This window comes from Cetorhinus maximus, chromosome 1 (assembly GCF_964194155.1).
Source record: "Cetorhinus maximus chromosome 1, sCetMax3.hap1.1, whole genome shotgun sequence".
In the NCBI taxonomy this organism is placed as follows: Eukaryota; Metazoa; Chordata; class Chondrichthyes; order Lamniformes; family Cetorhinidae; genus Cetorhinus; species Cetorhinus maximus.
This window is the reverse complement of record NC_135879.1, coordinates 196,654,272-196,677,335: the sequence shown is the minus strand read 5'-3', so window position 1 is coordinate 196,677,335 and position 23,064 is coordinate 196,654,272. Positions and strand designations below refer to the sequence as shown.

The 23,064-nt window shown below is 44.1% G+C and overlaps 1 protein-coding gene across 1 annotated transcript in view; it reads right to left on the bottom strand.

The window, feature by feature from the left end:
- Positions 1-23,064, bottom strand: part of dnai1.2 (dynein, axonemal, intermediate chain 1, paralog 2) — a 332,040-nt gene that overhangs the window by 205,744 nt on the left and 103,232 nt on the right. Inside the window, exons 10-12 of the mRNA XM_078538947.1 lie at positions 13,175-13,259; positions 11,467-11,584; positions 5,274-5,317 (exon numbers count right to left, since the gene is read on the bottom strand). Coding sequence (XP_078395073.1) covers positions 5,274-5,317; positions 11,467-11,584; positions 13,175-13,259 — 247 coding nt within the window. The remainder of the gene's footprint in view (positions 1-5,273; positions 5,318-11,466; positions 11,585-13,174; positions 13,260-23,064) is intronic.

Sequence of the window (23,064 nt, the reverse complement as noted above, 5' to 3'; positions counted from 1 at the left end):
GCCGAGCCAGTGGGACCCGCACTCACCAAGGGCAAAATTCTGCCTGTAGTACTCAAAAAGTCAATTGGATTGAAGGTTGATAAATTCCCTGGGCCTGATGAGCTACATCCCAGAATGCTGAAGGAGGTGGCGATAGAGATAGTGAATGCATTGGCAGTTATCTTTCAAAATTCTATAGCTTCTGGAAAGGTCCCTGCAGACTGGAAAGGAGCAAATGTAACCCCACTATTTGAGAATGGAGGAAGAGAGAAAACGAAGAACTAGAGACCTGTCAGTTTACCGTCAATAGTGGGGAAAATGTTAGAATCTATTAAAAAGGGTGTGATAACTAGACACTTGGAAAATAATAATATGAGTTGACGGGGTCAACATGGTTTTATGAAGGAGAAATCATGTTTGACGAACCTGTTGGAGTTTTTTGAGAATGTTAATTGTAGGATAGATAAAGGAGAACCAGTGGATGTGGTGTATTGGGATTTTCAGAAGGCTTTTGATAAGGTCCCACAAAAGAGGTTAGCAAACAAAATTAGAGCACTTGGGGTTGGGAGTAATATTCTGGTATGGACTGAGAATTGGTTAACAGACAGAAAACAGAATAAGATTAAATGGGTTATTCTCAGGATGGCAGGCTGTTACTGGTGGAGTACCACAAGGATCAGTGCTCGGGCCAGAGCTGTTCACAATCTGAATATCAATGATTTGGATGTGGGACCAAGTGTAATATTTCCAAATTTGCTGATGGCACAAAGCTCGATGTGAATGTAAGTTGTGAGGAGGATGCAAGGGGGCTTCAAGGGGATTTGGCCAGGCTACATGAGTGGGCAAGAACATGGCAGGTGGAATATAATGTGACTATGTGTGAAGTTCTCCACTTTGGTAGAAAAAACAGAAAGGCAGAGTATTTCTTAAATGGTGAGAGGTTGGGAAGTGTTGATATCCAAAGGGACCTGGATGACCTTGTTCATGAGTCACTAAAAGCTACCATGCAGGTGCAGCAAGAAATTAGGAATGCAAATGGTATGTTGGCCTTCACCGCAAGGGGATTCACATACAGGAGTAAAAATGTCTTGCTGCAGTTGTATACAGCCTTAGTGAGGCTGCACCTGGAGTATTGTGTACAGTTTTGATCTCCTTATCTAAGGAAGGATATACTTGTCATAGAAGGAGTGCAATAGAGGTTCACCAGACTAATCCCTGAGATGGCAGTATTCTCTTAGGAGGAGAGGTTGAGGAAACTGGGCTTCTATTCTCTAGATTTCAAGTGGTGAGAGAGGTGATCTTATTCAAAACTTACAAAATTCTTACAGGACTTGACTGGGTAGATGTAGATAGGATTTTTTTCCCTGGGTGGTAAGTCTAGAACCAGGGGGCGCAGTCTCAGAATAAAGGACAGGCATTTTAAGACTGATATGAGGAGGAATTTCTTCACCCATAGCGCATGGACTGCAGCTGTTCAAGGAGCTCACCACCACCTTCTCAAGGGCAATTACAGATGGACAATAAATGCTGGCCGAACCAGCAATGCCAACATCCCATGAATGAATTTTAGAAAATCTCAGCGGTTGGTGAATCTTTGGGATTCTCTACCCCAGAGGGCTGCAGAAGCTCAATAATTGAGCATGTTCAAGACAGAAATCGGTAGATTTCTGGATACTAATGACATCAAGGGATATGGCAGAAAAGTGGCATTGAGATGGATGATCAGCCATGATCTAATTGAATGGCACAGCAGGCACGACAGAGTGAATGGCCTACTCCTGCTCAGAATGACAATAGCTAACAGGTCAAATCACTAGGACCGGTTACATAAACTTAATTTGCATTCATTTCTGTTTACAAAGTTGAGGGGTGATCTATAAAGGTGTTAAAAAATGATAAAGGGATTCAACATGGCAGATACAGGAAAATGATTTTCTCTGTTGGGGATTCCCAAGAACAAGACAGCATAATGCTAAAATTAAAGCTAGTCCATTCAGGACTGAAATCATGAAGCACATTTTCACTTAATCTGGAACTCTCTTCCTCAAAAGGGTAAATTGAAATTTTCAAGACTGCAATTGATGGATTTCCATTAGCAGAGGGCAAAACAGGATATAGGTCAAAACTGGCAAATGGAGTTCTGGTACAGATCATCCATGGTCTAATTAAATGGTGGAACAGTTTTAAGGGGTTGAATGGTCTATGGTTCCTATGTGTGGTTGCACAGCAAAGCTCAGTTAATAAAAATATAAGCTCAAAAAGTCATCTAAGTAATTAGATAGTGTGCCCTTGATTCATCTTTTCAAGGCAGGGGTATGGTATGGTTAGAATAATGGCGGTAAGTAGAGTTGAAAGAGATATTAGACATGATTTAATTGAATGGTCGAACAGGCTTAAGGGGCTAAATAGACTAATCCTATTCCTACGATGTGATGGAGGTGGAAGTAAGTGGTTTTGTAATTGTAATAGTTAGGAAGCTTGAGGTCAGTTTGGGATACCCACCTTCAAGTTCAATGAATAGCATCTGTGGAGGAGTTTGGATTACTGATCAAGGTGCAATGTTTCTGATGGGAATGGGAAAGGATAGGTTTGGTCTTGTCAGTATTGAGCTGAAGAAAAATTTGCTCGTCCTGGTGATAAACAAGGGGCAACAGTACACCAATGTGGGGTTGACATCACCATAACATCCAGGATAAAAGTAAAAACTCCCTTAATCTGGTTGGATATTGAACTGTTAATCCTAGGGATGGGAGCAGGGGAATAAGTGGCCACAGAACTGTATAAGGCCCAAAAACAGGAACGGGAATTAAGTCTGCTGCTTCCAATGCGCTGCCTGTTCATTTACATTATTGCAATATACAGACATTGTGAAGTGTGCTGTTGAGTTTTTAATCACATGGATGAGTAAATTTTTCTTCAGCTCAATATTGGCAAGACCAAACTCATTCTTTCCTATTTCCAACAGACACATTGCACCTCATTCAGCAATCCGTCTTTATCCCCAGATGTTCAACTAATTGAACTTGAACTTGAATGTAGATATCCTAAAAAGAGGCACAAAATAGTGCGAGGGCTACACAAGTTCAAGCAACCTTGCACTTCTTAAAGCCAGCCTGCACCACTTAAACGGAAAGCACATTTTGATTGGAGGAAGTGCTGGGAATGACTGGAGAAGAATATCTAACCTCCAAGAAGAGTGACTGCGTTGCAAAAAGGGAGGAGAGGGCTTCAACATAGCAGTGTGTATCTTGGTGCAGGAAGGGGACGGTGAAACAGAGGTCTTCTATCCACAGGGATGCAGGAGGCAACTTCCAGGTATTGCAGAGAGGGAACAGAAAGACATGTCAATCAAAAAAGCAGTTTGGCCCCAAGAACCTGGATGCAGTGTCAGAAGAAGTTCAATGGCCTCACCAAAATCAGTGAATGTATCTTCAAATCTCATATACCACCAACAGCATACACTGCTCAATGCACCTCACTCCCATCACTCACCTATCATCAATCTCCATCCATCACCATATATACTTCAGCCTCATTGCTTCATCTCACCCTAACGCACTTAGCATTGCTGCTAGCCTCACTCCCACATCTCACAGCTTAAATGTAGTGCCAGTTATTCAACCATCCACCAAATCACATTGCACCACACTCATTGACACACTCGCCTCTTTCCAGCAGGATAAGGTAGTGAACAACTGGAGGCAGCAGCACTGAACCAGAAAGGGTAGGCATGGCTGTGTGCCCTTACACAGATGGAGGAGATGGTGCTTGTCATCATTGAAGCAGCCATCAATGAGGCCATGGTAGTGGGGCAACTTTCCCATTCTAACCATCCTACCCTTTGAAGGCCATTGTGTACAATTCAGTTCAATTCAAAGCATTCAAAGTGACAGCATGCTCATGCCTAATCCTCCTTTGCATATCCTAAGACCTCATTCCATAATCTGGTCTCAAATACAAGCTACTGATGGTCTAAGTACACTTCTCTTAGTTTCCTCATCTCCAATCATCACAACCCTACCTTTGTATTCTTTCTCGTTTTAGGCACCCAAGAACTGCCACCTGCTAGACAATGATGAAGAAAATGAGGTGGAAGAGCAGGAAGACAGTGATGAAGATGAAACAATGTCACTTGCTCTCACACTTGCATGAGCTCAGTTACTGACACTGCAGATACTTTAGCATATAGCTTAGAACTGGAATCCGAATGTGCTAAGATACCAGGCATGAATGGCATGCAGCCAATGCAGGGGGAAAGGGTTCATAGGTGCCAGCTCAGTGGAAGGCAAGGTTGCACATTCCTTCATCCACAACTCGATCTGCTTGCTGTCAGCTAGAGGCGGAATGAGGCTGAGGAATTTACTGCCCAATGGGCAGCCAGCCTGTCAATCAGGCTGGCTATGAGCAGGTAACTTACAGAAAAAAAAAATAAAGAAATCCTGCAGGCCTCTCGGGAAACTCGTATTTCCATGTTTCCCATTCTTAACCATCCTACCCTTCATGGAACACGCTTTGAAGGTAAGATCAGGGCCATTGTGTTCAATTCTGGACATCACATTTTAGGATGAATATCAAGAGAAGGGTGCAGAAGAGAATGCTATCACGGATGAGGGGCTTCAGTTATGGTGGAGAGACTGATTGTACTGCTTACAGCAGAGAAGGCTAAGAAAAGATTTAATATAGATGTTCAAAGTCATGAAAGGTTTTGATAGAGTACGCAAGGAGAAACTGTTTAGAGTGGCATTAGGGTTGGTATCCAGAGATCACAGATTTAAGGTAACTGGCAGAAGAACTACAGGTGAGTTGTTATGATCTGGAATGAACTGCTTGATAGGGTGATAGAAGAAGATTCAATTGCAACCTACCAAAGGGAATTGGATAAATACTTAAAGGGGAAAAAATTGCAAGGTTATTGGGGAAAAACAGGAATGTTGAGTCAAATCTGTTCGAGATAATTCTATGATTCTATGATTTAGAGCTCAGTTAACATTTAGGAATAATGATATTGTGAAATTAAGCTTGTACTGGCCATTGTTGATGAAAAGGAGTTCGCACAGCTAGTACTGATTTTGACTTCCAACCCTGCCCAGGTAGAACTAGGCTCCTTTCCCTTATCTGCATTGGAATCCAGATCACAGGGTTAGAATGAATGTTTAGAATAGTAGCAAATGCATTAATTAAAATGTCTTGCAAATGGTCTTAGAACTTATATTTCAATTATTTGTATAATACAAACATAATACACAAATTAAACTAATTGCATGCAGGGCAAGTCATTTTAAATTTCAACTTACAGGAGCCATGTGCAACTGCAAAAAGGTCATGGTATCTTGGATTCCTGAAAATTACAAACAAAAAATACAAATTACTTCTTATCTTTTTTCTTTTCCTTATTTCTACTGTTATTAGGTCCTGCTGCAAAATAGCTGCTCCAGTTGAAGGTATGGGCCTCTGCCAATGCTGTTCCTAGTCATCCTGAACTTCACAGAGCAACTACTCCAACTGTTCCCCTTTACTTCCTGTAGATTATCTGTTCTATGCTTCTCCATGGCAAGTGGTTTGATTAGTAATTTAGTTGTATGAAATTGAACTTGCATTGCATCATTGTGTAGCGTAATACATCAGAACTCAAAGTATTATGTGCTATTATCTGTCCCCGGCAGTATGTACTATTAACATTCTGCAGTCTGGAATTTTAACTTTTTTTAACTCTTTCGAGTTATCAACAGTCACAGATTGCAACTCATTCGAGTACAATCACAGTTCTTGGTTTCCGGGAGTGGGATAGCGCCCATAGGAATTGATCACTAATCACTAATCAATTGGTTTAACAAAGTAGCTAAAATAATTAAAGGGCCACATTGAAATAGCATTATTTAAAGTCCCATACAGGATAAGCACTGAATTTAAAAATACCAGCAGGAATTTTAATATAACAGTCTGATGTCTAATGCTCAAATACTTAATTCTTCAGTGTTGTATTTTTGGGCACATTTATAATATTGATTGAACAACATCCACCTTGCAGTCCCGCACTTCATTTCCATCACTGACAATACTCGATAATCAACTAATATTAAGGAGAGCATTTTCCCAGCCTCAGAGTGCTGGACTGGGTGGCAGAGGTGGGGCTCAGGAAAATAATGAAGAGCATAAACTGGTGGGGTGTAAAACGTTCATCAGACCCCAAATCATCCACTACTGCCAGGTGGGTTAGGTGGAACCTGTGCCTAAAACAGCAGATGCATTCATCCACCTAGAATCAGTGACCCACACATTACGTGATGGATGTTGGCCAGTTTCTCAGAGGCTGAGTTTTACCTTTGGTGGGCGGGTGTGATCGGCGGGTCCGGGAGCGGCCAGGAAAGGGACCGCTGATTGTGATCGCCCCCCGACTGTGATTTCACGCTGAATTAACGGCCAGCCAGCGTGAAACGCGCACTGAAAAGCTCAGCGCTGTTGGGGTGGAGGCGGGAAGAGGGGGGGCGATGACGTCACCATGGGCGCGGGTGAACGCCTCAGGGAGCTACAGACCTTCAAGTTATGAAATAAAGGTTTAAAAAGCTGCAAAAAAATGTCCATGCATCAGAATCAAGCACCTGAAAATACACCTCATAAAATGTTGTCCACAGATATTTATTTTAATTTTATTTCATAACGGAGATTTCATCCTGCCCTTGGGCGAGGTTTGATGAAAAATGTAAACGCTGCCTGACCGATTCGCCCGTCCACCAACCGTAAGATTGAACAGGCCACGAAAAATCGAAGACAATTGCGCCATTAATGAAAGCTCATTGCCTTCTTAATTGTCGGCGGGTGCACTTCCGACTTTTGCGTGTGCCTGCAGAGCGAAATATTGTGCAAGTGCGTGATGATGTCAGGACGCTTGCCTGAAATCACCTCGTGTGATTTTATGCCTGATCGGGTCGGGCACGCACCCTCCCAAAGGACATAAAATCCTGTCCCATGATAAAATGCTTTATAAAGGCAAATTACTTATTATAGTGGCCCATTTCAGGTCTCTGCTGGGAACTAAAGAAACCCTATTGAACAAGCATTTTCAAGCAACAGAGCCACGTCAAGATTGCTGGTAGGTGACCGATGAGGGCATGATACTTTGCTCTGTAGATGAGGTCCTTGAAGTAGTTGGTGGAATATTGCATTTGAAGATGTATTCACCAACCTTGGCCATTTGTCTAAGGTCGTTGAACTTCTTGCAGCATTGTATCCAAGTTCTCGGGTCTTGATTCCTGGCATTGATCACCACAATTATCTGGTCTCACCGCTTTCTAAATGTAGTGGAGAGCATCCTGGCCCCCTGTGAATCAAGTACACTTCCTCCTCTGCTTCTCCTTGACCAAGGCTTCCAATGCAGCGTCAAAATATCCTGGGAATATTTGTGACATTATCTTTTTCCATGTCAGAATGAGTTTCACAACTTTCACCACTTGCTTCAGACACAGTGCACCTCCCCTTTAAGCTAGTTTTAAATACTGCAAGCTAGCTTTAAGTGCTGATAGCCTCTTACAATTTGTCTGACCTGCTGAGGGGTGCATCTACTTAATGGCGCTCTTAGCACTGGCTACACACTGCAATCATGGTAATTAATATGCAGCACAAAGTTGACATGCTGACAGTGTAGACAACATAAGTCAACAGCTGACACCATGACCCCTATTTTATTGCAGGGTAGAACAGTCCTTGCAAGGGCCCTCGGCATGTAACAAATTTACATGTTGAGGCCCAGTGACACTTTAACTCCTGGGCATCATTTAAATATGCAGGCACTGACTCTTACCAAACCTGGTAGAAATCACTGCCTAGCTATCTGGCAGGAACAGCAATTTAACCAGAAGGAGGCTGCTTTGCATTGCTGGGGTTCCATGACAATGCTCCATGGAAATCAGGTAAGTGGATTAGGGTGGGCGTTGGTGTTCTGGACCCAGTCACAATTACGATTAAAGGAAAGGATGAATCCCAAGACAACAGCGGCTCAAGGCTTTCTTGTGAAGCCCGGAGAAGAATCTCTGTTCCTCCTGGTTCACTTGGAGACTTAATAAAAAGTAAAACTTACCTCTTCCAGCCCTCAATTCAGCCTCTGCTTACTCAGAGCCTGAGTACTTGCCAGCCCAGGACTTCGGAGAAAACAGTAGATTGGGCCTGGATTACATCATCAACAGCCCAAGCTGTACATGTAACGAGGGCTCCACTGGTTTAGTCTGATGTGCTTGACAACTACAGTTTAAAATTTCAGACACATCAGGGTGGAAAAGAAGTCAGTAGGACGCCACTCCATTTTAAGTGCACCAAGGCCGGGAAGTTAAAATTCAGGCCATGCATAAAGTCTGTGTTAATTATTTGTCTTACATATTCAATGCATCAGTACTAATTATACTCACAGTGAAAAGAAAATTGGAGTAACAACTCTACTATTTTATTGTATGAAGATATAACAAAATAATATTCCAATGAAGTACAAAGAAAGTTATTCTAACTGGCACGGGGGAATGTCATGGTCACTTATGTTAATAGTGATGGGTGGAAAATGCATAGGTGTGAATTGCACATTTTGCAATCCTCTTTTTAGAACTGGCCTGGAAGTGGCAATGGAGATCAGTGGGGGTGGGAGGTGTGGTGGAGGGGGGGCAGTGGGGAGGGTTTGCCCACGTGGGGCTGACTCCCTAAAGCTTTCCCACATTTGGTCGATTTTACCAGATGTAAACAGCAGGATGGATCAGTGACTGACAGATTGGTGGCAAACAGGTAATTAATATCAATAAACAGCCAACTTTAAGTTATTTCCAATTTCACCAATACCGCAAAGGATGTACGGGTGCTCAGAGTCTTACTTACTTAAACAAGGTAAGATCTCAGCAGCAGCTGTTGTGGAGGGAACTGATAGCCATATTGTGAATCTGACTGCAGGCTATGTTTGATGAAGTGACACGATAATGTTTGGAGGAACTGTGAGGATGAGGCCAAAGTGAAGTGCAGCTAGTTTTTTTTAAGTCATTCATGGGGTGTGGGTGTTACTGGCTAAGCCAGGACTTATTGGCCATCCCATCCCTAATTGCCCTTGTTCAGGGGGGCATTTTTAAGAGTCAGCTGTGGGTCTGGAGTCACACGTAGGTCAGACCAGGTAAGGACAGCAGATTTCTTTCCCGAAAGGACCTTAGTGAACCAGATGTTTTTTTTAGAAAAATCAGCAATGGATTTGTGATCATCATCATCAGACTTTTAATTCCAAATTTTTACTGAATTTCACCGTGGTGAGATTTGAACCTGGGTCCCCAGAGCATTACCTTGGGTCTCTGGAATACTACTCCAGTGACCACTGGGAGGCCACCGCCTCCTCTCACAGCAGCAACTAGAAACAGAACAAAGTTTTTGGGAGGACACAGTGGAGGCTGCAGCTGGCAATGAGAGCAATGCTTATAGACTTTGATTCTTCCAGTGAAAAGGAGCGTGTCACAGAGATGGGGATGCAGCCATGTAGAACAGCTTTGCAGTGGCCAAGAGAGTGCAAGTGGCCTGAGGAAGCTATTGAAAGTGTAGACAAGATGGCAGCCTCATGTTTGCAGAAGGTGCCATCTAATTCAAAAAGTGTATCATCAGAGGCTCAGCTTCATCACAGTGACCGAGCACCAAGGTCTATGAAAATTGCATCTCTTCAGGCTATTACAGAAAAGCAGGTAGTGAAGGGCAATACTACAAGGCAATCTTTACTCAATTCTTCCTTTATTTACAGAATGAGATATTCCAAGCATGTACTTCCTTACTCAACTACACCATAGTTTCACCAAAGTGTCTCTTTTTAGACCGTAAGACCATAAGATGTAGGCGCAGAAGTAGGTCATTCGGCCAATCGAGTCAGCTCCGCCATTCAATGAGATCATGGCTGATCTGATAATGTTCAACTCCACTTTCCTGCCTTTTCCACATAACCCATGATTCCCTTACTGATTAAAAATCTGTCTATCTCTGCCTTGAATAAACTTAACGACCCAGCCTCTACAGCCCTCTAAGATAAAGAATTCCACAGATTCACTACCCTCTGACAGAAGAAATTCCTCCTCATCTCTGTCTTAAATGGGCAACCCCTTACTGTGAGATTATGCCCTCTGGTCCTAGACTCTCTCACAAGGGGAAACAACCTCTCAGCATCTACCCCGTCAGGACCCCTAAGAACCTTATATGTTTCAGTAAGGTCACCTCTCATTCTTCTAAACTCCAATGAGTACAGGCCCAACCTACTCAACCTCCCCTCATAAGAAAATCCCTCCATACCTGGAATCAACCTAGTGAACCTTCTCTGGACTGCCTCCAATGCCAGTATATCTTTCCTTGGATAAGAGGACCAAAACTGTTCACAGTATTTTAGGTGTGGTCTAACTAGTGCCTTGTATAGTTTTAGCACGGCTTCCCTATTTTTATACTCCATTTCTTTTGAAACAAAGGCCAATATTCCATTTGCCTTCCCTATTACCTGCTGAACTTGTATGTTAGTTTTTTGGGATTCGTGCACATGGACTCCCAAATCCCTCTGTGTTGCAGCCTTCTGCAGTCTTTCTCCATTTAAATAATATTCAGCTCCTCTCTTCTTCCTACCAAAGTGCATAACCTCACATTTTCACACATTATATTCCATCTGCCACTTTTTTGCCCACTCACTTGTCTATATCCCTCTGTTGGCTCCTTGTGTCATCCTCACCACTTGCCTTCCCACCTATGTTTGTATCATCCGTAAATTTGGTGATAGTACATGCTCAATTGAAACTCCAATTTGTGTCCATGGCCTGAAAATAATTCACACAATTGGTATATAATTAGCAGGTGGTGGCAAAGCTGTGTGGTGCGCTGGAGCAAGCACTGGTGCCAATGAGAAGTGGTGAACGCTATGCCTGTAACCTTAAAGGTAACATTGGCACTCAACTTTGTTGCCTGTGGTTCACTCCAGGGATTGTCTGGAGATCTATGTGGCATCTCTCAAACAACAGCCCATCACTGATGGATGGATGCTGTGCACAGTCGGGCTGACTGTTATATCAAGTTCAAAACTGATCAGGCAGAGAGGGCAGTTGGCTTCAAGGCCATGGTTGGATTACCTTTTAGTCTCGAATTAGCCTTACTCTCTCCCTGCTCTCTTCTTCAGAATGTGGTTTCAAGTCCCATTCCTGAACTTGAGCACATAGCATAGGCAACACTGAATCAGTAAGATATTGTTAGAGGTGTCATCCTTTGGATAAGGTGTGAAAACTAAATGCATTTTTCCCATTTGACTGGTTCAGGTGAATTTTAAAGATTGAATTGTATTATTTAAAGAATAGCAGAGAGTTCCCCTTGTGGCCCGGGGAATAGGAGGAATTGACCAGACATTCACCTCATTGGTTTTTAACAAAATTGATAAGATACTACCTGAATGAAATTCTTTTTATTTTTACTGCCATTTGTTGAATCTATACCCCATTCTGCATTTTTAATACTCACCAGCACATGCCAGTAACTGACAATCTCTTAGCCTTCTCATAAAAATATTTCCACAGAGGTAGAACAGTGCCTTCTTGATCCCTGAATTCATCAGAAGGATCTTCAAAATACTTAAAGTCTGCATAAATAAAATGAAAACTGAATATTGAAATCAATTAATATTATATTTAAATAATGCTGCAAAGATAATACTTTGTCATAAAAATGTTCAGAATTATTATATGGAAAATTCATGTCTAGACGATTGAAATTGAACAGATAAAAACTGAGCCCTGACAATATTTCTTTGTTTTTATTTCTTTAGTAGGCATATACATCTCTTGTCAAGGATGAAATTGGTTTATGCCAGCTACACAAAATAGGCTTATAGTGAACTCATAGTCAATTTGTCACCGCGCCCAGTTTTCTTTCTAGTGAAGTTCACAGGTCAATTGTTCAATCTGTTTTGGAGATTCGTTTCCTCATCTCACTGTCACTTTTATTTGGTTTGCAATGAAAAACCTTGGCAATATTTTCCAAGTCAATGGAAAATAAAAACTGGCAGTGTATTACAGACTGCCAATTTACCATAAGCCCACTTCACATTGCTGGCTTGGACCAGTTTCATTCTCAGTGAGTCCCATAATAGCTTATGGTGGTAATGCCAATGAAATATACATGAGAATGAGTTGTCATAATTAGAGTAGCTCAGATATTTGTGCTGATGTTTACCTCCATGGTAAGAGTGGCCACCTGCATGAAGTATTGGTTGCAACAGGTAACCTTGCCCTCAACAATGCTGGCACACTCACACTTTAAACAGAAAGGAAGGAAGCTTTGCCTTGAACGTTCAATGCCTCACTGAGCACTGAAGCAGCTCTTCGGCTCTTGACTAGCAGGGACATATGGATGGGCCATGGAGGGAAAATGGAGAAAGGGCACATGGAAGTGGGGATTCTGCTCAAAATGCTCCCATTTCTTATCCCTTCTCTCAGTCAGAGCCCCACATGCTGCCTCTTGCCCCAGTGAGTGAACCTGCCCCTGCATGGATGCACATATGACAGGGCTCACACAGATCCCAAAACACATGCCAAGTGCATCTCAGCTGTCACAGCAGGGGAATAACCAGCCTGCCTCTACTTTTAATGAAGGATACAAAGTTCTGGCACAATTGGTGATTACTACAATAATTGTCAACAGTTAAATTCCAGGATGCAAAATAGGAAATTAGACTAAAAAGTTATATTATAAGTTATAAGTTATATTTCAACTTAGAGTCAGAGTGTTATTATGCCATGGAGGGAGGCTATTTGGCCCATCAAGTCCATACCAGTTCTATGTAGAACAATCCAGTCAGTCACATTCCACCACTCTGTCACCGTAGCCCACCAAGTTCCATCCAATTTCCTTTCAAAGTCATTGTTTCTGCTTCCATCACCTTTGTTGGCAGCAAGTTCCAGGTCATTACCACTCCCTGCATAAAAAAATGTTCTTCCTCACATCCCCCCTTCATCTCTTACCCAAAACTTTAAACCCCAAGTCCTTGCACACTCAGCTAATGGGAACAGCTTTTCCTGTCTGCCTGATCTAAACTTGTCTTAATGTTCTACACCTCTATTGATTCTCCAATCAATCTCCTTTGAAGAAAAATATTTTTTAGGATTAAAAGAAGTTTGTAATATTTTATCCTTAATTTTGATCTTTTTTAAATTTTAAATTTCTAGGTTACCTTGTAGAATGTCATCAAAGGAGTTCTGGTTCACCATTCGTTCCACTATTTTGGCGACTTTACTAACTCTTGAAATATCATCACTCTGGAAAGAATAAACATTAATAAACAAACAAAGAGACAAATGTTATTATTGTTAAACAGAATTAAAAATGATTAGCAAATTTCAATGCACCCTGCACAAGAAGCACCATTTTAAATTACTGGTATACACAAAAATGTAACAAAGAAACAGAAGCAAAGCACAGTAAGTGAACAGAAGTTCATACAGATATCCTAAGTTCCTAGTTATATGTATTCCTCACATACTTGACTGAAAATATAAGGAAAAGCCATTTGAATTTTAATATCTTGATTGGCACCCCTTCCACGAACATTCACTCCCTCCACCACCGACGAATAGTGGCAGCAGTATGTACTATCTACCAGATGCACTGCAGAAGCTCACCAAAGCTCCTTAAACAACACCTTCCAAACCCACGACCACTACCATCTAGAAGGACAAGGGCAGCAAGTACATAGGAACACCACCACCTGCAATTTCCCCTCCAAGCCACACACCATCCTGACTTGGAAATATATATCACCGTTCCCTCACTGTCGCTGGGTCAAAATCCTGGAACTCCCTTCCTAACAGCACTGTGGGTGCACCTACATCAAAGGGACTTCAAGAACACAGCTCACCATCATTCTCTCAAGGGCAATTAGGGATGGGCAGTAAATGCTGGCCTAGCCTGCAATGCCCATATCCCATAAATGAAGAAAAAAAGTCTTAAAAGATGGCAAATATAAGTTTTTTAAATGCTAGATGTACACTGGGTACCTTGAAGATAATGCACCCACTGTACTATAATTTAACAAATATAACTCATATTCTTTTCCTAAAAAAAATTATTTAGAATTTGATATTATACATGGTAACAAATCAAAGGTTTGTTTTGCAGTTAGTCAGGAACATGTTTTCCAGATGTGTCGTGGATAATAAACCCACTAGAAACATTGCATTTCAATGCATATTTCTTTTAAACTTGTTTCTAAGGCATAAAAGGGAATCATCTGTTTTTATTTCATGAGGGATGTCAATATGGGAGGTGAACAGTGGTTCTGCTTTTCTAGTACTCACACAGCTTGACATCAAAATCGCCAGGCATGCGTTGTGTGATTAAGGTGCATCGACCTTTGGGTATGTCATGCCATTGCATGAAGAGGTGGCACGGTAATGCTTTAAATATGCTATTGGGAGCCAAACCTTTTGTGATATAAATAGCATTCAAACAAATTTCTACAATGCTGACTGTGCATTTACTGGCAACATTTTGATGAATATAGCTTGAGCTGTGAGTGCTGAGGCTTTTTTCCACATCCAAGAGCCTTGGCTTGTTTATCTTGTGACTGTCACTTTGACCATAGTAATGGAAAAGTCTACGTGCAAACTCTTCGTTTGGGTACATACTATATTTGACAGTAGATAAACATTCACTGTGAGGTAATGTACACTCTATGAAAGTGTGAGTGAGAAAAGATTATGGATTGACTATACTGGCTTGAAACAAATGTTGGTGAGAAAGGAAATCTCAAAAACTGATTGATTGAATTCAGGAAATCAACTCATTGTATAAAAATCGCCTTATCATGCTATATGTCAAGTTTCATAGAAAGTTTACGCAACAACATAGGTATCTCAGTAGGGACTACATCAGAATTTACAATATGCCTTTCTCCAGCTTTTTAATGTGGAATTTTTTTAAAAATTCATTCGTGGGATGTAGGCTTTGCTGGCTGGGCCAGCATTTATTGCCCATCCCTATTTTTCCCTTCAGAAGGTGGTGGTCAGCTGCCTTCTTGAACTGCTGGAGTCCCTGTGGTGTGGGTACACAATCAGTGCTGTTTGGAAGAGAGTTTCAGGATTTTGACTCAACAACAGTGAAGGAATGGTGATATATTTCCAAGTCAGGATGGTGAGTGACTTGGAGGGGAACTTCCAGGTGGTGGTGTTCCCATCTTTCTTATGCCCTTGTCCTTCTAGATGGTAGTGGCTGTGGGTTTGGAAGGTGCTGTCGAAGGAGCCTTGGTGAATTCCTGCAGTGCATCTTGTAGATGGTATACTCTGCTGCTCCCATGCTTCGGTGGTGGAGGGAGTGAATGTTTGTGGATTTGGCGTCAATCAAGTGGGCTGCTTTGTCCTGGATGGTGTCAAGCTTCTTGAGTGTTGTGGGAACTGCACACATCCAGGCAAGTGAGGAGTACTTGCAAAAGAGCACTCCTGACTTGTGCCTTGAAGACAGTGGACAGCCTTTGCGGAGTCAGGAAGTCAATTATTCATCACACAATTCCTAGCCTTTGACCTGCTCTTGTAGCCACAGTATTTATATGGCTAGTCCAGTTCAGGCTCTGGTCAATGGTAACCCCCCAGGATGTTGATAGTGGAGGATTCAGTGATGGTAATGCCATTGAACATCAAGGGGCGATGGTTGGATTCTCTCTTGTTGGAGATGCTCATTGCCTGACACTTGTGAGGCGCGAATGTTACTTCCCACTTGTCAGCCCATGTCTGGATATTGTCCAGGTCTTGCTGCATTTGGACATAGACTGCTTCAGTATCTGAGGAGTCACGAATGGTGCTGAACATTCTGCAATGATCAGGGAACATCCCCACTTCTGACCTTATGATGGAATGAAGGTCATTGATGACGCAGCTGAAGATGTTTGGACCGAGGACACTACCCTGAGGAACTTCTGCAGTGATATCCTGGAACTGAGGTGACTGACCTCCAACAACCACAACCATCTTCCTTTGTGCTAGTTATGACTCCAACCAGCAGAGAGGTTTCCCCCTGATTCCCATTTACTCCAGTTTTGCTAGGGCTCCTTGATGCCACACTTTGTCAAATGCTGCCTTGATGTCAAGGGCAGTCACTCTCACCTCACCTCGGGAGTTCAGCTCTTTTGTCCATGTTTGAACCAAGGCTGTAATGAGGTCAGGGAGCTGAGTGGTCCTGGCGGAACCCAAACTGGACATCAGTGAGCAGGCTATTGCTAAGCAAGTGCCACTTGATAGCACTGTTGATGACCCTTTCCATTGCTTTACTGATGATCAAGAGTAGACTGATGGGGCGGTAATTGGCCGGGTTGGATTTGTCCTGCTTTTTGTGTGCAGGACATACCTGGGCAATTTTCCACATCGCCAGGTATATGCCAGTGTTGTAACTGTACTGGAACAGCTTGGCTAGGGGCACAGCAAGTTCTGGAGCACAAGTCTTTAATGCTATTGTCAGGGTCCATAGCCTTTGCAGTATCCAGTGCCTTCAGCCGTTACTTGATATCACATGGAGTGAATCGACTTGGCTGAAGACTGGCATGTGTGATGCTGGGGACCTCTGGAGGAGGCCGAGATGGATCATCCACTCGGCACTTCTGCCTGAAGATTGTAGCAAATGCTTCAGCCTTATCTTTTGCACTGATGTGCTGGGCTCCTGCATCATTGAGGATGCAGATATTTATTCAGATGTACCGATTTGAAGGCATTAAAAAGACTGATGAAAGTCTAGGAATGAGGAACCTCAGTTACATAGAGGAATTGGAGAAGCTGGGGCTGTTCTCTTTGGAGAAGGGAAGGAGAGGAGATTTGAGAGAGGTATTCAAAATCGTGAGGGGTCTGAACAGAGTAGACAGGAAGAAAGTTCTCCTATTGGTGGAAGGATCGAGAACCAGACAGCACAAGTTTGAGGTAATTGGCAAAACAAGCAATGGCAACATGAGGAAAAATCTTTTCAGACAGTGAGAGGTTAGAATCTGGAATGCACTGCCTAAGAGTGTGGTGGGGGCAGAGTCAATTAAGGGTTTCAAAAGGGAATTGAATCATTATCTGAAAGGAAAAAAATGCAGGGCTACAGGGAAAAGGCAGGGGAGGGACACTAGGTGAATTGCTCCTTCAGAAGGAGAGCACAGACAAGACAAGCCAAATGGTCTCTTTCTGTGCTGTAACCATTCAATGGGCTGGATTTTATGATTTACGACGGGGTGAGGGAAGTGGACCTAGAAGTGCGCGGTCCACTCACTCCCGCTCCCATCATTGCATCACGGCGAATCAAGTGTGTTCCAGCCAATTAGCAGCTGCCCAGCGGGAAGGCGGCCAACTAGCTGCGTGAAGGGGGTCTCTGTGCCCAATCGGGCTTTTGGGCGGGATGTTTGGCGGGACAGGGATCAGGCTGTGAACCAGCAGTTGGTCATGGCCACCCATTTAAAGGCACTCTGTTACAGGTTGGTGGCAGCTGTAGGAGAAATCCAGGTGGGTTGGGATGACTTCACTGAAAGAGGACCGTTAAGATGACTGAATCCATTGAAGTATTGGAGCAGCAGTAGGCAGAAGCATGTTTTTCCATTTTGGTGATTATTGTGCTAGCAGTGTCTCATTCAGGAAGCTTGCCAAGGCAGAAGGAACATCTGAGCATACCTGTCCCATTCCCCTTCTGAATAAGAAGTGTTCAGAAAAAGAGTCATATTCTACCCTTTAACTCTGCTTGCCTCTCCATAGAGAAGGAGAGTCAACCTGCACTTTTTTGAACAGTCTCACATCTTTCATCTGCCAGGCATAATGGAGGCAGGACAAATGGAGGGGCCCAGACCAGGAACTCCCCCACAGTTCAACAATGACTCCCTGTGAGTCCTCCTCCAGGCTGTGATTACTTCCTGCAAGTCCTCCTCCAAGGGATGGCAAGAGGAGACCTCCCCACCAGGCCAAAGAGGCCTGAAAGTAGATTGCAGAGGAGGTCAGCAGCCATGGGGTCATCCAAGGGGCCTAGCTGCAATACCATAAGAGACTGAATGATCTCTTGTAATCGGCAAGGCTGAGTGTGCAATCATTTTGCAGATGGACCCATATGGGAAGGTGTGAGGGTATGATGTGCATCAAGGGTGAGATTGTCTAGCGTTTGGCCCATGTGCAGAAGGTGCCATGAAATAGACATGCAACACTGCATGGCTATAGCTGGGGGGGGGAGGTGGTGGAGGAGGAGGGTTGGTTGGAGTGGTGGGGAGAAAAGGTGGGGGGTTCTGAACTGCAAGACCTGTTAGTTTGCAAGGATCATTGCAAAGTGGTGGCTGCCGACAATGGACATGCTGAGCACACAAATAAAGGCATGATCTTTCACAGAAGACTCATGACAATGCAGGAGAAGAGGGCACATAATATCCAAGAGGGAGCAAAGACCGGAGGAGGAACGCCTAACCTGGCCATTTTCTTTATTTGTTGGAAGAGCTATTAGAATAAGCCAGCAAACAATGGTATCGCACCTTTGGTTATGGAAGGGCTGGAGGACAGCCCCAGGTGTTGAGATTCTGAGGGCCCATAGCTCTCTAATGGAAAGATTGTATTGAATGGGGAGTCATTGCAAATGATGATGATGCCCTTCATAATCCATGTTTGTTTCCCCCACAGGTGAAACCTCAGCAACTGAAGCCCAAAGTGCCCAGCTTTAACTTCTGTAGAGGAGGAGGGAGCCTCAGAGGATGCACCATCACATCCTCACGCAGCATCTAGCACCAGCACAGATAAATGCACCTCTGAGGGTATGTGTGAGTTGCTGGAAAGAGCTACACACACTGGTGTGAGCACATCACAGTCACAGGACCATCTGTCAGAGACTGAGATAGTGCAGGCATATCTGGCAGTCAGAGGAGTGTTGGAGGTGACCTAGATGCTGAGCTCCAGGCTGATGATGCGGCTCTGCTGGACATACAGTACGAGGTACGTGGAGAGGTGGCAGAACTTTAAGAGTGGTTGCATGCACTGGCACAGACAGCAGGCCATGAGCATTGTGATCACCTGCTCTTCAAAATGTGTGGCTTTCTCCATAGAGTTTGCGGCTGTCATGGAAGGCCAAACCTAGCAGCTGACTGATGGGATACTAGGTATGCCTTTTGAGTTGCATTAGGGTAATGAGGTGCCTGACGTTGCAACCAGGTCCTGTTTCCTCTCAGGAAAACAACGAGGTCCAAATGGACGTCAGGACAGCAGCTGCAGTCCCAATCGGGGAAAGCCTCTCAGGGCGCTCCTCATGGGCACAGCCTCTCCTCCTCCCCTGTGCCATTGGCACCAATGCCTCAGAGTGCCATGGTGACAAATAAAACTCCTGCCACTGTGCCTCAAAGGCTCAGGTGACCAGAGGACACCCGCCAAAGTCAACCCAAGCAAAGGGACATAGGGTCAGCAGCCTGTCTCCTGCACAGCTGGCGGTAATGGGGAAGCACTATGCCATAGCATCCAAAAGAGAATTAAGAAAACACATTAGTCACATATCAGATCACAAGGGTGATTGTGTGGTATATTTTGTTTGGAGGAAGGTTGCTTCTATTCTGTATCAAATGGTGGTGTTGTGTTTACTTGCTGTTCTGGCTTGATTTTTGTTTTTGTTTGGTGTCCTGATTTGTATTTTAATTGAGTGACTGCTATCAAGGCAGTTTTTGCTCATGTGGGCCATGCTGAGCTGCCTCATTTTGTGCCTCATTGATGGCACATGCACAGGCGTGGACGATGCCAAGAAGAGCTATGTACATATTGTAAATTCCACATTCCAGGTAAATTGTGGCATTATAAGAGACTTCTCTGTCTCTCTGCCATTCTATACCTGTTTCACACTGGCTTGCACAGCTGGCTGGCATGGCTCCTCCTCCTCATCCTCAGACTCATTCTAAGGCTTGTCATCAGAGGTTGTGGCTCACTCCATAAGATCATTCTCTGCTAGGGCCTCCCCTCTCTGGAGCAGTAGGTTGTGTAAGGCACAGCAGATCAAGAAGGTGAGTGAGACACAAGTCAGAGAATGTTGCAGAGAGCCACCTGCATGGTTCAAGCATCAAAATCTCATTTTAATTAGACCAACAGTCTGCTCGATCATAGGTGTATCTCAGCTTCAGTAAACATGGCTCAAGAGCTATCTCTTCAGCAGATATCCCTTCTCTCGAAGAAGCCAGCCATCCAAAATGTCTAGTGGGCAGAACACCCCTGGCACCTGGGAGTGCCTGAGGATGTACAAGTCATGACTGCTTCCAGAATAGCGGGCATAATCCTCTGGCGATGGTCACACATAAGCTGAACTTCTTCTTAGATAGTCCCTCAGGATTGAGGATGACTTGCTTCCACACTAAGAATGAGTTCTCAGGTGACTGAAGAGTCCAATGCCTTTTCAGTTCCCAAATGCCTTTGCCTGTCCCTATGGAGCTTTGATGGCCATATGCGTGCAATCAATAAACCCTCACACTTGAGGGAATCGGGCTTTACTTGCGAAGCCTCTGGCTCTCTCAGTCTACTAGCGTTATCTGTGCCGAATGAAATGAATTAATCGCCTGAACATTGTGCCTGCCACTACCTTGGTGCAAAGATGTGCTGATGCTTGTGAGATGCTGCAAATGTCTCCAACTGGTGCCTGGAATGATCTTGATGCAAAAAAATTCAAGGTCACAGAGCAAAAGGCATAGAGTGGCCACCAACACAATTGGAACTAATCTCCTCAGCTAGCGTTTCACAGAGGGACATCATTGTCTCCCTGGAGAGATGCATTCTACGAATGCACTGACGCTACGATGCCTACAGGGAGGTCATTCTTTGCCTGTATACTCTGGGAAGGTTGGTGTCTTCTCCTACCTCGACCTGCCTGCTGTTGTAGGCTTTTTGCAGGCCCTTGTGCAGCAGCAGGTTCCTCATTTGCCTGGACCAAATGGTACAGCTGCCCACCTCTGTCTCCTTCTTGTCCTTTCCTTATAACTGGAGGAAGATCCTCTCTAGAATGCATGACCCCCACCAGGGACAGCAAGCTCTGGTTCCTTTAACGGAGTCCTCAAACTTCACGATATCCCTGTCTGTAGGTCCCCTTCCCTCACAATCTCTCCTTATTTCTTATGGCAGGCAGAAACAGTGGGGAATATTTTCTTCCTGTTGGGGGGCGGGGTTGTAAGGGGGCTGGGCGCGGGCTGGGTGCCGCCATTTTGCATGGGCGGGCCAATTAAGGCCCGCCCAGCATGACGCATGCCCAGAAGCGCTGAGCATTCCCTGTGCGGGTGGGGGTGGTGGGTGCAGGCAGATTTGGGGAGTGTGCTCTTTTGCGCACTGTCACATGAGCTGGGACATGTCCATTAATGTTAAATAAAAATTTTTCCAACACTTTAAAAACATTCATGAAACCTCATCCTACCCGTGGTTGAGGTTCCATGAAAAATGCGAAGGCCGCCTGGGCTCTTCGCCGGCCCGCCAACCTTAAGGTTGCTGAACTGAAAATCTGAATGGCTCGCGGTGACGTAAGGACGCATGCCTTGTGTCACCCCGCATCATTTTACGCCTCAGCAAGGGTGCCCTGCCCCTGCTCGCCGAGCCGAAGATTCTGCCCAGTGAATAAATGAAGTCAAAAAACTGACAAACGCTGCCACCTTCACCAGCTGACTCTGCTCATAAATGTAGCCATGGTCCCACTTGCAGGCCTCTTTACCCATTCTTGCTTTTAGCTAGAGTGACTCGCTCCCAGGGCAGAATTTTACGGCAGTGGGATTTTACGTTCCCGCTGAAGTCAGTGGGGATTATAATGGCTCGCCACATTTTACGGCCCCATCCCCACCGAAGCGGGGCCGTAAAATTCTGCCCCCAATGTTTTTTCCGTGCGCCTTGCGACAAATGGAGTTCGCAATGTTAAATCACAGTTGATTGCCTAGTTTAGAAGCTCACTTGCTCTTCAGTTAATTTTTTAAAAAATGGGGGACAGGCTTCCGATTTTGGCACCTACTCGCCTTCCATGTTACCGGAGACTGGCATAATAATGTCGGGTTGCCAACCTGACATCATCACGCCGCATTTTATGCCAGTACAGGAGTTGGGGTATGGTGGGGGGAAGGGCATAGCATGCCCTATTTTCAAACATAAAATGCAGCCCCCTGATTCTATGAGTATCAAGAAACTTCCCTACCACCAACATTAAGCCGACTGGCCTGTAATTGCCAGGTTTATTCTTTTCCCTTTTTTTGAACAAGTGTGTAACATTTGCATTCCTTCCACTCTCTGGCACCACCCCTGTAACTAAGGAAAATTGGAAGATTGTGGCCACGGGCAGAGTTTTTAGCTCGAGGCGCAGGCATAAAATAGCACATGATGATGTCAGGCGAGCGTCCCGACGTCATCTCGCGCTTGCGCAATATTTCAGTCGGTGAGTGCGTGTGAAAGTCGGATGCGTGCCCACTGACAATTAAGCCCTTTAAATTTCCAATTGTCCCTGATTTTTCATGGTCTGTTGAACCTTGAAGTTGGCGGACGGGCGAATCGGCCAGGCGAACTTTGCATTTTTGATGAAACCTCATCCAAGAGTAGGATGAGGTTTCCGTTATTAAATTTTAAAAAGTAAAAATGTATGGACAGAATTTTCATCATGTATATGTTCAGGAGACTGATTCTAAAGTGTGGATTTGTTTGGGGAATTTTGAAATCTTTCTTTATTGCTTTTAAATTCTTAAGCTCCCTGAGGCAGCTCTCTGTCTTCAGGGAGCTTTCATTCCGTGCTTCCCCATGCCTGCGCTTAGCTTAGCGTCCGCTGCTGGGCACCTGCACGCCGACCTAAAAATCCTGCCCCAGAACCTTCACAATTTTGACTCTTATTTCCCTTAGCAATCTGGAATATATTCCATCCAAACACTGATGCAAAGTCTTTAAATCATTGGTTAAGGAGATATACTATTGCCCAGTACTTCACTTGGGTTCCAGGTGTCTCGTTGCCCCAGCTGCACCATTATCAGCTCGCACTTTCAGCAACAAAATAGGTAAAATTTTTAAAACCTAAGCATGCCTGAACAAGTCCTACTAACAGGAAGACGCCGAGGGGAGATTTTGCTTGATACGCAAATGGAAGGTACAAAGC